General features: G+C 40.1%; 1 protein-coding gene across 6 annotated transcripts in view; it reads right to left on the bottom strand.

The window, feature by feature from the left end:
- TNIK (TRAF2 and NCK interacting kinase) overlaps positions 1 to 14,408 on the bottom strand; it is a 413,713-nt gene that overhangs the window by 30,514 nt on the left and 368,791 nt on the right. For all 6 annotated transcript variants that reach the window (XM_033211704.1, XM_033211706.1, XM_033211707.1 and 3 more), the window contains 2 exons: positions 13,831 to 14,015; positions 5,973 to 6,102 (listed from right to left, as the gene is read on the bottom strand). In XM_033211704.1, the coding sequence (XP_033067595.1) occupies positions 5,973 to 6,102; positions 13,831 to 14,015 (315 nt within the window). The remainder of the gene's footprint in view (positions 1 to 5,972; positions 6,103 to 13,830; positions 14,016 to 14,408) is intronic.

The raw sequence follows: 14,408 nt of genomic DNA on the forward strand, positions 1-14,408 counted from the left end.
AGTCTCGCTCTGTCACCGAGGCTGGAGTGCAGTGGCGTGATCTCGGCTCACTGCAACCTCTTCATCCCAGGTTCAAGCAGTTCTCCTGCCTCAGCCTCCTGAGTAGCTGGGATTACAGGCATGTGCCACCACGCCTGGCTAATATTTGTATTTTTAGTAGAGATGGGGTTTCACCATGTTGGTCAGGCTGGTATTGAACTCCTGACCTTGTGATCTGCCCGCCTTGGCCTCCCAAAGTGCTGGGATTACAGGTGTGACCCACCTCGCCCGGCCAAAGGTATTTTATAATGTACATAATGTTAGTGCAGTAGAAAAAAATGTATGATTTGTGAATAAATACACTGTATTAGGTGAGATGCTCTATAGTTTTTACTGATAGGATTACATGACCTAACAAGTTTGGAAGCCATTGCTCTGGAGAGCAGTCTCTGCCAAAAAATCCCAGGGAGGAAAGGCAGGATTAAAAGACAACTCTGGTTTCCAAAAGCCAGTGCCCACATTGTAGGCCTGACTAGTGTTGCACTTTTTAACTTTTATGCAACTGGCTCATTGAGGATTCTTAGCGCAGATCTGATAAAGTAATGATTTCCCTCTCTGCGTTCTGTTTCATTCATTCATTGACCCAAAATTTTTTAGTTCCTACTAAATGTAAAGCATTCTACTGAACATGGAACAGCTGGGAACAAAGCAAGCACATTCCCTACCCTCTTGGGCGCTGGCATGTGCAAGGTTTCATGCTGTTTCTTTGACCATCTCACCAGTCTGGCTTTTTATTTCTGGAGCTTGTATGGATTTACAATTACAGTTCTGCACCTGCCTCTGGCTGGAAGTGAAAGGAGGCACTTCTTTTTTTTTCTTTTTTCCTGTTTAGATGAAACAGACTCCCAAGCTCCTGTAATGGTGCATGTAATTGATGTTTCAGGAAGTTTGAGAGATAACTGGAAAGCCTAGTGTCCTCTATGTTTCTTGGCAACCTGCTCCTGGACTACGAGCTGTCCTGGAGAGGGGCATTTTCTGGATTCATTTTGTCACAGTGACCATCAGTAGCGTGTATTAGTGCCTATTCTCAGAGTTGAGCATTTCCTTTTCTAAATGACATTTAGGAAGTTCAGTCCTAATACATCTTATTGTGTGCTATTTCATGTGTACTGGGCAGTTTCTCCCTTTACTTCTGTTCAAATACTGAAAAGCTTTTAAACATTTTCCTCAAACTTCTCTTTAGCAAAAATCACGTCATCTCTTTAGAAATTTTTGGCCTCTCTTGTATCAGCAGCACTCTTTCTCAAGCCAAAAACTGATGCAGACACACTGGTAAACTGATGAGGAGACACACTGGTTATCAAACAAAGACTCAGAGAGGCTAACAAAGGGAAGTGGCTCCGATGGTGAGAAGTTTAAAGGAATCCTGTAGTATGCTCTGAATCTGCCCACTTCTGAGTCATCACCCTTTTGTTCACTCCACCAGCACCTTCTTATTAAACACTTTCTGTGTGCCACGTACTGTACTGGAAACACAAAGACAGATGTGCAACACCTTTAAGAACCTCATTAACAGAACCGCAATAATAGCTCATCTTTATCTCTCACCATTCCTGTGGGGATTGGCACAAAGATGTTCCATGTACCAACACATGCCAAGTACTGCGGTAAACACTTTATATATGACATTCCATCAGTTATCTTGCCCTAAGTGACAGGGTTCTAAGTGGTTTGAACCCAGCTGTCCTGTGGCAGAGCCCAGGTGCTCTGGGCTGCACTGTTGTATTAGGGGCCTACTCCTGGTCACAGCTGATTGAATCAGGGGTGAATGCCTGAGCCAAAAGGGACCAGATTCCCACTGGAATTCAATATTAAACCCTAGAGACATGGGTCAGATTCTGCTGGCAGTTGAACTGGGATGTGGTGAATATCTTTCAATGGAGGAAGTGGAGAGGTGAGAGCAGGAGCACGCAGAGGGAGAGAAAGCTCCTCTATGAAGAGAGAAAAGAACAAAGGAGAAAGTGGAAGAAAGCAGAGATTAGGGTAAGGAGAGACAGGCAGCAAGAGAGGCCAGAGACCTGCACATGAGAAGCTGCCTGAGCTCTTGTCTGTCCCAGTCCTTCAAAGAGGCTCAGCTCACTTTTACCTTTGGGTTCCTTCCATGAAACACCCTAAATCTTCCTTTACTCCTCTATTTCTGATACCTACCCTCTCCCCACTTAATTTTTTTTTTTTTTTTTTTTGCTTACTCTGTATTAAGTGGGTTCTTTTACTCATTACTTGTAACCATAAGAGCCTTCATGATGACAAGCTAGTGTTCTGGTTCAGTGAGGAGGATCAACACTGAAGAGAGATCAGCTGATACCAGGAAGGTGCTGTGGATGAAGGTCCATGGAGTCCCACTAGAGGCTTGTAGGAAATAAGGAAAATTGAGAACAGGGACCTGCTTGGTGAAGTGTGGGCAGCAGTGGAGAATGCAAAATACCTCTTCCAGCAGATGAGCTTCCATTCACAAATGGCAGCTCACAGCTGGTGTGGTATATTCTAGAAGTGAGTAAAAAGTGGTCCTGTGGGGCTCTAGGATAGGGATAGGTAGAACCACAGGGGTAAGGATATGCACTACAAGGGGAAATTTGTGCATCTGACAAGATCATGAGTGTTAGAGCAGTATCTTCTTACAGAACCATCTAGTCCACTCCATGACAGTGACAAGTTGAGTGAGTCCTCCTATAGTTCATCCTGGAGAACTGTACTAATAGCACCCTATAAGCTAAATCTTATTACAATGAGTTTTTATTTTATGTTCTTACTTTGTCAGGGATAAACTTTAACCTGCATTTATCTTGTTTAAACATGTACTTTTGGTAATTTTCAGCTCAAGGTTTGATGATGGTTACTTTTATGTGTCAACTTGACTAGGCCATGGGGTGCCTAGGTTAAACATTTTTTCTGGTGTGTCTGTAAGTGTTTCTGGATGCAATTCGCATTTAGTTGGTGGACTCAGTGAAGTAGATTGCCCTTTCCAAGTTGGATGGGCATCATCTAATCTGCTGGAGGCCTGAACAAAACAAAAGGCAGAAGAAGGAATTTTCTCCCTCTTTTTTTTCTGCACTGGTTTAAGTGGGACATTTCATCTCATCTTCACCCAGCTTCCAACTGGGATTTACACCAACAGCTTCCCTGGGTCTCCAGCTTGCAGACAGCAGATCATGGGACTTCTCAGCCTCCATATCATACAGGCTACATGCTCACAATAAAGCAGTCTCTCGGCTGGGCGTGGTGGCTCACACCTGTAATCCCAGCATTTTGGGAGGTCAAGGGGGGTGGATTGTCCGAGCTCAGGAGTTTGAGACCAGCCTGGGCAACACAGTGAAACCCCGTCTCTACTAAAATACAAAAATTTAGCTGGGCATGTGCCTGTAGTCCCAGCTACTCGGGAGGCTGAGGCAGGGGAATCGCTTGAACCTGGGAGGCGGAGGTTGCAGTGAGCCAAGATTGCACCACTGCACTCCAGCCTGGGGAACAGAGCAAGACTCCGTCTCCAAAAAAATAAAATAAAATAAAATAAAGCAGTCTCTCTCTCTCTCTCTCTCTTTCTGTATATATATATGTAAATATTCTCTTTCTCTGGAGAACCCCAACTAATACAGTTTGTTATTTAAAAAACTCACATTTGAGGAAGGCAGAATTGGAAATTGAGAGGACAAACAGATTTTGGGTTCCTTAATAGATCAAATTCCTATAAGACACTGGCAAATGCTATTTTCTTTCTTTCTTTTTCTTTTTTTTTAAGATGGAGTCGCGCTCTGTCGCCCAGGCTGGAGTGCAGTGGCATGATCTCCACTCACTGCAGCCTCCTCCTCCCGGGTTCCGCCATTCTCCTGCCTCAGCCTCCCAAGTAGCTGGGACTACAGGCGCCCGCCACCATGCCTGGCTAATTTTTTTGTGTTTTTAGTAGAGACGGGGTTTCACCGTGTTAGCCAGGGTGGTCTCAATCTCCTGACCTTGTGATCTGCCCACCTCGGCCTCCCAAAGTGCTGGTATTACAGGCATGAGCCACCGTGCCCAGCTGCAAATGCTATTTTCAAAGTGACAGGTTGTGGTCATAGAATACTGGAGTGCTATAAATAACATGGAGCCATTTAGATACGGCTGGCAATGAACTGAAAATGTGGCTCCAAATGTCTACTTGGAGTTATTTACTGTGTCATAAAGACTCAAGCAAATTTTAAGCCACATTAGAAATCGGAGTCCTTTTATCTGGAGTCAAACAGCAACTCACTCCAGAACATTCTCCCTCATGTTTTCCTAAGTGGTAAGTTATAGGGATAGAAACCTTCTACACTTCCATTGAAATTATCCATTAACCACATTAAGAGATTTATATACCAGCACTACACAGTGTCAATTTCAGCAGCCAAGTCCATTTTTTCATTTCAGGCGTATGTGAAAGGACTCTTTAAAGGCTACTTGAAAGATTCAACAAGGCCATAAAATGAAATTCTAGCAAGTTGCTTTGTGAACTAGTCTTTTAGTTATAGCCCCACTGCCAATTATTATTTCAAAGGCCGTATTCATCTCAAAACTACAGTTCCTTTCTTTCTTACAAAAGTGAGATGCCCTTTGCCTTTTTGGAGAGCAAAGTCTGCTATTAGAATTTCCCAACTCTGTCCTGGCTGAAGAGGAAAAACAGATGACATATGTTAATGTTTCAGAGGGAGAACTGGATGGTGATAACAAGTAAAAGGAGAATTCATTTCTGAGGAGACAGTGAAATAAAATAAAATGGTTAACATTTATTGAATGCTTAATTTACTAACTCAATATCCTCAACTATCTTATAAGTTGTATGCTATTATTTATAAAATTTTATAGATGGATGCAGGGAGAGGGTCAGGTAACATTTGCCCAATGTTCTCAGCCATTTCTTTCCTTCCGAGTAAATATCTGCACTCAAACTTGCATGGTGATGATGAAGTTTTGAAAAAGAAGAAAATAGTGATTTTAATTTGTCAGGGTCTTTCTGGTTAGCATGGACACAGTGGGGAGTTACTGCATGTCAGAAGGACAGATGAAAGGGAACATGTGCCACCCCCAAAATGAAATGATGTTCCTAGAGTTTTAAAAAGAATTCAACCAAAGTGCCAAGGTATATTTTTAAAGCAGATCTGCATATTTCTTTGTTCTTTCAATAAAATAACTTAATGGTGGTTTTAATGTTAATTTAACCAGATAAGATGATATCATCATTTCTTGGAACTATTGAGCATTTTTTATACGAAATCCACAAAGATAAAACCGTGGGGAGAAGAGACGTAACAAGGCCAGTGATGCTATTCAGAGAGATCATTCATTTCTGTTTTCCTGTTGTAGGAAACATCTGAGTTTGCAATTTTATATCCTCAGGCCCAAATTCCATATTCTGATTTGCATAGCTCCTACTCTCCTACTGAAGAATTTGCACTAATATAATTAAGTCACACTGCCAAAGCTTAGAAGAATACAGGAAAGAAGGCAGCAGACAATTAAAATCACTCAACTATTTAGAAGCACAGGTCCTCCCTCCCCCAAGAATTCCCCATACTTAAAATACATGTCATAGGCATTCTCTGTGAAAGCTTTAATGTAAAAACCACTTAAGAAATGGCATTTCCGGCCGGGCGCGGTGGCTCAAGCCTGTAATCCCAGCACTTTGGGAGGCCGAGATGGGCGGATCACGAGGTCAGGAGATCAAGACCATCCTGGCTAACACGGTGAAACCCCGTCTCTACTAAAAATACAAAAACTAGCCGGGCGAGGTGGCGGGCGCCTGTAGTCCCAGCTACTCGGGAGGCTGAGGCAGGAGAATGGCGTAAACCCGGGAGGCGGAGCTTGCAGTGAGCTGAGATCTGGCCACTGCACTCCAGTCCGGGCGACAGAGCGAGACTCCGCCTCAAAAAAAAAAAAAAAGAAATGGCATTTCCTCTACACACACAGTTTTTATACCAACTTACCTCTCTAATCATCAAGGTTCCTTCTCTTGAAATACTGCCACTGAAAGTGTCTGCGTGAGAGGTCTCTAGCCCATGCGTCCCCACCATTCCCACATTGTACTGCTCGTTGCTCCCTGGAGCTCCTGTTGGTCTGAAATGAGAAGGAACAACATTCATGGCAATGTATCTTTAGGAAATATCTGTTTCCTGTCCATATTCATTATTTGTGTTATGGTAAAATATACATTTTAATAACATAAAATTTACCACATTGTACCAATTTTAAGTGTACATGTCAGTGGTCTTAAGCATATCTCATATTAATTTTAATGTTTGCTGATGTCTGGACTGGCCCCACTTTTGCAGCAGCCCCTCTTGACCTATTTTCTACCCAGTAGCCAGACTGAGCAAGCGTTTGGCTTTACATGGAAAAAACACTGAAGTTGGCACCAGGAGTCACCAGGCTCTGCATGATCTCCCCCGACCCCCACCTCCTTCTTTGAGCAGCAGACAACCTGACCTGCTTTTATACATGCTGTTCCCTCTGCCTGGAAAGCTCTTTCCACTCTGGCCTTGGTTGGTTCCCTCTCATTCATCCTACATGATGCTTTCTGTGAGAAGTCTGCTTTTATCACCTATGTCTTATCCCAACAGCCCCTCTCCTTTTCTCTTCACCCTTTTTCCTAAATAGTTCTCATCACAATTTGCAATTATCTTTTGAATTCTCTCTTTCTCCTTCCCTCTCATTGCTTGTGAGGGCAAAATCCTTGTCTCTTTGCTCATTATTATTACCCAGTACCCAGCCTAGAGTTGTCACTTACTAGGAATGCAAAAAATAATCATTAGATCCATGGGCTTTATGCTTCTATAAATAAGAAATATTTACTAAGAACATTCTGGCTTATTGGGGCATCCATAAACTAGGGGGTTTAACTTAAACAACATTCAGCCTCTGTAATCATCCTGCATGGTGGTATACTTATTTTCAGTTCTTTTCTTGCTATCGTGTTTACAGTATAATGAGAGAAGGTAACAGGATCTCAACATACTCCCTGAGAACACAGACTGATGTTTCCTGTGTCCTGTAGCACAGAGCACAGTGCCAGGGCTCAAAAAGTGATGACTGACTGCCCATAGTGAGCTTCGCTCTCATCAGCAGTGCCTCATTTACATGACACAGAATTTCTCTGATTTAGGAGCTCAGGGGAATTGAGAATCGCACAGGTCATGCGGCTCAACCACAGGTTGAGATTGGTACAACATGGCTTCTGGAAGAAGGATTTTGGTTGTTAATGCGATACTTGTTGTTCTCCTTTTGTAGCATCTGCCTCTCTTTTAAAGTGGGTTTTCTAAAAATAGGAAAGTTATCAAGGCTTATTTCTCTCTAGGCATATTAATTGCAACTTATATCATTTTGTTCTTTTATTTTCATTGTTTCTTATATATTTAAAAATATCTCTGGCCTCTTGGATCTTAATGTAAGTCCAAAGAATTACTGGAATCTTTCATCTAAGAAACAAGAAATACACCAGATTTATGATGTCTCCGGGGCAGAGAAAGACATATTTCAAGGATTTTTATCCATAACAGACAGGTGAAAAGATGACAGGATGAGTCCACACAAGAAAATGTATAGTGAAGAAGCTTACACTGCACTTACTAAACTGGACCAATGGATTGAATGAATCTAAATATGGGCTAGAACTGATGTGTTTGGGAAGAAATTCCAAAGAGGCATTTGCATTGTCAACATTTCATTCCTAGAAAGGAGCTTTTAATGGTGTTCCAGAGACATGGGAAAAAAACTAAATTCTTGGCATTTTGATAGATTGGTAAATCATAGTTTTCAAAATATCATTTCTTCACTCATTTGTTTATCTTGTGTGTATCTTTCATTTTTTTCTTGCTCTTCTTTCTCTCTTCTTTCTTACTTTGTGCCTTAAGTACTTGTTTGGAACAAAATGATATAAAGCTGACAAATCAATGAAGTATTTATCAAGAGTCTTCCATAAGGGCAGCCACTGTTCTTCTTTATCAGACAGGGATTCTTTGCTATTGTCAGGGGCTCGGTTGGCCTGGTGGCATCTGCCAGGCTGATGCTTGTACAATCAAATTCTCCTGTCCTAGTCAGACCTGCTTCCTCTGTTACCTGAGTAACAGTTTTCTTGCTGGCCACCCCATCTTCAGTCCTTTCCCCTCATATCCACTCCTCACAGCTGCGAAAGTGAGCCTTCCAAAACACAAATCTGACCAAGTCCGAGTCACTCTTCTACTTTCAATCTTCAGTAGCTTCTCATCAACCACAGGATGAACTCCTTACTGTGGCTTACAAGCTGTCCATTATCTGGTTCTTGCCTGTCTCACTAACCTAATTTTTTAACAAAATCTTGCTCCAACTTCTAACTCTACCAGCATTTAACTTATAATATTTTCCTATGCACATTATGCTAGAAAATCCCTGGTAATTTTAGCCTACCCACTCTACCTGGAAGATTCTTTTCTATTGTCTGCCTCCTTCTGGCTAACTCATTCTTTAAGCTATAGTTCAGGTACCTCCAAATCCATCCCAGCCTCACTGGAACGGTTTAGGTGGCTCTCCACTCTCCCTCCACGTTGCCCTTTGTGCATCTCTACCACTGCATTCAATACACAGTCCTGCAATGATTAGATCTCATTAATGTTGATATTTCCAGTGCCAGGCATGGTGCCTGGAATGCAGGTAGCACATAATAAATGTTTATTAAATCGCTGAAGATCTTGGGTCAAGGGCTTTGTTTAATATCTAACAGAGATTTCATTCAGGTTTATTGTAAAAATATAGCTCTTCTGTGAATTGATGAGTAATTGGCTACCAGGATATTATTTGCATATTTAAAATGTCTTGAGCAATCAATGTTAAGTTTTGTAATTTTATGAAATTGGGTTCACTAGGATGTGCCAAAATAATTTTCTTATAATTGAGTGGTTATCATAGAATAACAAAAAATCTATTCAGATATGTCATAGAACTTTACAGGAGAAAGAGTTAATGTATACACATTTTAAAAAATCATCGAGATCAGAAGCTCCCAGGAAAGAATGTTAAAAATCATGATAAACGAATCTCACCATATTACAATTGTATGAACAACTTCAGTGAGGAGAAATGTGGGAAAAAGGCATTGATCTAAGTAACCTTGGAAATGAGTGGAGTCTGTAATACTAAAGGCAAGAGGAACTGCACATAAACACTGTACATTCTAGTTGACAAAACTGTTTCCCATGAGAATACAGGTTAACAAATTTGATATTGCTATACAAAAATACTGGATGTGCACAATTAAGTAAATGGGTGGTTGATATGGTGTGGCTGTGTCCCTACCCAAATCTCATCTTGAATTATAGCTTCCATAATCCGCATGACATGGGAGGGGCCTGGTGGGAGGTAATTGAATTATGGAGGTGGGTTTTTCCTGTGCTGTTCTGGTCATAGTGAACAAGTCTCATGAGATCTGATGGTTTTATAAAGGGTAGTTTCCCTGCACATGTTCTCTTGCCTGCCACCATGTAAGACATGCCTTTGCTCCTCATTCACCTTCCACCATGATTGTGAGGCCTCTCCAGCCATGTGGAACTGTGAGTCCATTAAACCTCTTTTTCTTTATAGCTTTATACACTCTCAGGTATGTCTTCATAGAGGTATGAAAATGGACTAATACAGTGATTGATGGCAGAAGCCAGGTTTCTGACTGTTGGAATGGGAATTTACAAATAAGCAAGGGGAGGAGGTTAGAGTGATCCATGTTGTTGTGATGGATTAGAGTTGGAGATGTCAGTATGAATTCACATTTAGCTTAATATAGGTACAAATGGCTACATATAGAAATATTTGTATATACATGGGTTAATGTACTGTTAGGGAGGTGGCAATGAGAGTGATAGACAGGGCTCAGGCATTAGATAACTGTTATCCTTTAAAAGTTGAGAAAGCCATGTTGTTAAGCATGGGGGCATGGATTAGCAGTTCTTGTGACTAACACACACATATTTCCTTGCTGTGTTAGCTGAGAGGGCCTAAAACAAGTGACACTGTAGCAGTAATGAGCATACTGGGTGCCTAGATATTGGCTTCTAATATCATCCAATGAAAGGAATCAGGGTTACTGAAGAAGTGACTGATTCCAGGACTGGCATAGGAAATATACAAAATGAGTCCGGATTGGAGCATCTTGTAGTGTCAGAAAGTAGAGTGTTCAAATGCACACACATGTACATGCACAACAATACCCAAACACAGGTGGTGGCATGTCAGTCGAAGAGGCACAGGAGCTAATTGAAAGAGCTCCCAATGGTCAAAACTAGAAAATTTGAGCAGCAAAATAAAGAAGTATTGTATCCACGAATCTGTACTGATATAAATGGTGGAATAAATTAATAAATAACTAGAGAAGACACATCAGTGCAGAAGAATTCTAAATAAATTATGTAGCTAGTTTACCCTACAGGAGGGAAGCATGATTCTGCACTCCTCAAGTGTAGGCTGTACATAGTGGCTTCCTTCCAAAGGGTACAGCATAGAAAAAAGGAGAAATAAAAGAGTCATTTTACAGTGGTGAAATCTTCCCTGCTGGAGCAGGTGCTGGTATTTGAGGGAAGATACTAATACAGAAGGTTGCCTCTTTGACTTGCTTGATGTGATGCAAATCAAATTAAATGCCTTTCCTTCCATTCTTTTTATTCTATAAAGCTTTTTTTCCCCCTGATTATAAAGTAGTCCATGCCCATCATTTAATTGGGAATATGCATAAAATAAAAATCTCCTATAATTATATTACCCAGAGGTAATCATTTCTATAATTTTGGTGTATTTCCCTCCACTCATTATTTTTCTATGCATGCGGAATTGGGAAATAGTGCAATTGGTGAGTTAGGGAATATAAACTTAGTTAAGTGCACTCTCACAAGTTATATCTTATAAAATAAATGCAAAACCAGCACAGTGCATAGAAAAAAGCTATTGTTTTAAACATCGGAAACCACAGCTGTTTGTCCAAATGGCTGGTGCTCCATTTCTGAGAAGCTTTTCTATGTTTACTTCATGGTGAGAACTGTGCTACAATATATTTTTGTTTTCTGCTTTAAATATATATAGCACAAAATATAGAGGTTTACCTTAACAAAAGAAAATAAAGGTAATAAGAATGTATATAAGAGGCACTCTGGTCCCCCAATACTCAATTCCTAAATAAACTATGGTTTTATAATGAACTTTTAATAGTATGAAATTTCTCAGGCATGCAACCATCACATTGTAGAACAGACTATATATATTTTATATGCAATATAAAAATACATATATTTACAAATTGAAGTAAACATACACATATTTGTACCCTTCGTACCCTTATTTTCTCACATATATAATCACATATTTTAAATGTTCTTTAACGATCATTTCCATCTATCTAAAATTCACCAATCCCTTAAGAACCATGTCAAGTCTTGCCTCCACTATCAGCATTCCATGATAGCCTCAGCTTATTATTTCTTATGTAGATTATAGTAATAGAGCCTCTGAATTGCCTTATCAGTCTCTAGTCTGTTCCCTTTTCAAATCGTCTTGCTGAAATAATCTCCCTCAAATATAACACTGAACTCAAGATACATTCAATGGTTTCCAATGGCTACATATAAAGAGCACACTTCTTGATCTGATTTCACTAGTCCAGACTCCCCTCCACTCCATACACCATACATTCCCACCAAAGTCAACTTTCTGTGTATTTACTTCAACTCTTCCCCCTGCTTGGGATTCTAATATTACCTCAGGTTTTTATCTTGCTGACAGTTATTTGCATAGAATTGGCTATAAACTCTTCTTCAAAGTCAGAACTTGCAAATTCAAATCAGTGCAATTAAATGTAAATTATAGTCACTGAAGACCCACTGTATTCCAGATACCATGCAATGTGTTAAGAGCAAGAGAGATGAGTAAGGCGTAACCCTTACCCTGAAAGATATCATAGTCCAGAAAAGGAGACAAAGACACATAATAAACAACCCTGATTCAAGGCAGTACATGAAGATGCAGGAATACACACAAGATACAGTGGTAGCACAGAAGAGGAGACAGGTTCTACCTGTGCAGGCGGGGCTGTGAGTAGGTGATTTCTAACGGAACAGGAAATGCCAGACAGAAGTGCAGCATGGTCTATTCAGGAAATTTTAGAAAGGTGGGTGTTTCTGCAATGGGGAATAAGTCCTAGATTTTCCTTTAAAGGTAGGAGAGTGAACACCATTAATAGCCTTGCAAAATATGATAGGGGACCTAAAACCCAAATGTTAATTAACATCTTTGGTTGTTCCTCCAAATATTTATATTAGCCTGCACTCTTCCATGTGTCATTTTGTCATTCTCCAACTAGCATATAAACTTTTGGAAGACAAAATCCAAGTACGAACTTACCAAATTTCTCAAGGTGGCGAACACATAGAGTTTTAGCAATATTTTAATTTCATGATTAAAATTCATTTCATGAGCTAATTCCTGATACTTGCATGCTCAGTGCTTAAAAGGAGTTGAAAACATCTGTCAGAAGAATTAAGCAATTCTGAGTCAAGACAAAAACTAAAAGGGCCAGCACGTTTTGCAGAAATGTTCTGGATTAGTGATTTTGCCTCTAGAACAATTTTATTTACTTTTAAAAAGGCAATGTAATGCAATTTGTTTCAAAATATCATATTTTAGCATATTTACAGCTGTCAAAAACTGGGTCATCAACAGCAAAATAACCAGTATGGATTTTTCAGCTATGATAATTAGATCTGCCTCTTAGAATTGCTTGTACGTAATGATGTTAATCAGTGGATGACATTCCCTTTAGACTGGCCAGCCCTGCCTCTCGAGTCCCTGCTGAATTGGACAATAATTTGTGGCCTGAAATGGCTTCTTTTCTACATAGAGTGAGTGTGATCTGATATTCAATGCTAGTAGCTGAGCCAAAGAAATAGAGGTGATTGAAGTGTGAAGTTGGAAAAATTAGCATCTCATTCTGTCAAGGTTGTAGCAGACCAGGGCACAAACACCTTGTGTTTACTAGGTGGAGGAATTGGGGAAGCAACAGGGGATAACAACAGGTTCTCTCATGGGATCCACTCCAATAAGAAAAAAAAAAAAAAAAAAGCTTCCCCCTCACCTTAAAAAAAAAGAGAAAGAAAAATAAAGACTACAATTACTAAAGAAAATATAGGTAGGTATAAATATACATGTAGATATATAAAAAGAAAACTGCAAAGAGACTGACAGAAAATAGGTGGCAGAGACGTAGACCACAGAAAAATGGATCAAGTAAAAGAAGCCATGGAGGGAATAAAGTAGGAAATCATAACGGGGATATATGTTGGAACTTTCTCTGCATGATTATTTGAGTCCTGATTCTTTTGCTGGGATGGTAACGCACGCTGGCTTGTGCATTTCTCCTTGCTTGTTGGTGGTAGTGTTGGTAATGAAATACGTGTTTTCTGTTGTTAATTTTAATTTCTAAATGTCATTGCCCATGATTTCAGTCTTTCAGTTTTAGAGGGGAAGGCACGTATCAATGGTCTGGTTGTCAATATTGTTTGCCCTTGAGATGAAAAGAACCAAGAGTCACCAAAAGGACAGTCAATCCATTGGCAATGGATAAAGTGTATGCAGTCTAAAAATGCTACATATTCTAAGTGATGTGTCCATAGAGAGAGATAATTATAGAACTATTCTCCAACAAAAACCCAAGTCCCCAAAGTCAATTTATCTTGCCACAGACCCATATATAATCTTACATTTAACTCATATTTTTTGTCCTTTTATTTTGGAAACCTAGTCCCTTCCTTGTCTACATTTTAAAAGTAGTTCTCTTACATCAGTCTGGGTATGTCGCTGACAGCCACTGTCCCATCATGGGTCTCACTCTCTCCATCTTCCTCCTCTTCCTCACTACTTTCTGACTCCTCACTGGAGGAGGAGTAATCAGTCACCTTCTTCATTGGGCGGTTTGTTTCTTCAATCCGGAGTTCTCTTAGTTCTTTGGCTAATGCCGTCAGATCCTATGAAAGAAAAATTTGTCCACCATATGAATGGTAGATTCGACCAAAGCTACATCTCTCAGCAAGTCAGTGCTCCAGCTTAAGCAACAAGAAAAAAAAGCTCTATATAGAACTGTGACAAACATAGTTACTGCATGGAACTAAGAAAATGATGTTTGTAGCGTGTAGAAGCTAGAAAAGAAAGATGAAATCAATTTAAACTTTGTTCAAAACCAATAGCTAGACTGAGACTGTTCAGTTCTGAATATATATGTGTACATATGTGTATGTGCGTTGTATGTATACACATATATACAAACATTGGGTTCTCATTTTATTTTGGAAAGGTGAAGCTGGTCACCCCCAGAGTTAATGGGAAAATATATGGGATTAGAAATTGTACCCCGGTATTCT

The sequence above is a fragment of the Trachypithecus francoisi genome, unplaced genomic scaffold (genome assembly GCF_009764315.1).
Source record: "Trachypithecus francoisi isolate TF-2019V2 unplaced genomic scaffold, Tfra_2.0 Lachesis_group0, whole genome shotgun sequence".
Lineage (NCBI taxonomy): Eukaryota > Metazoa > Chordata > Mammalia > Primates > Cercopithecidae > Trachypithecus > Trachypithecus francoisi.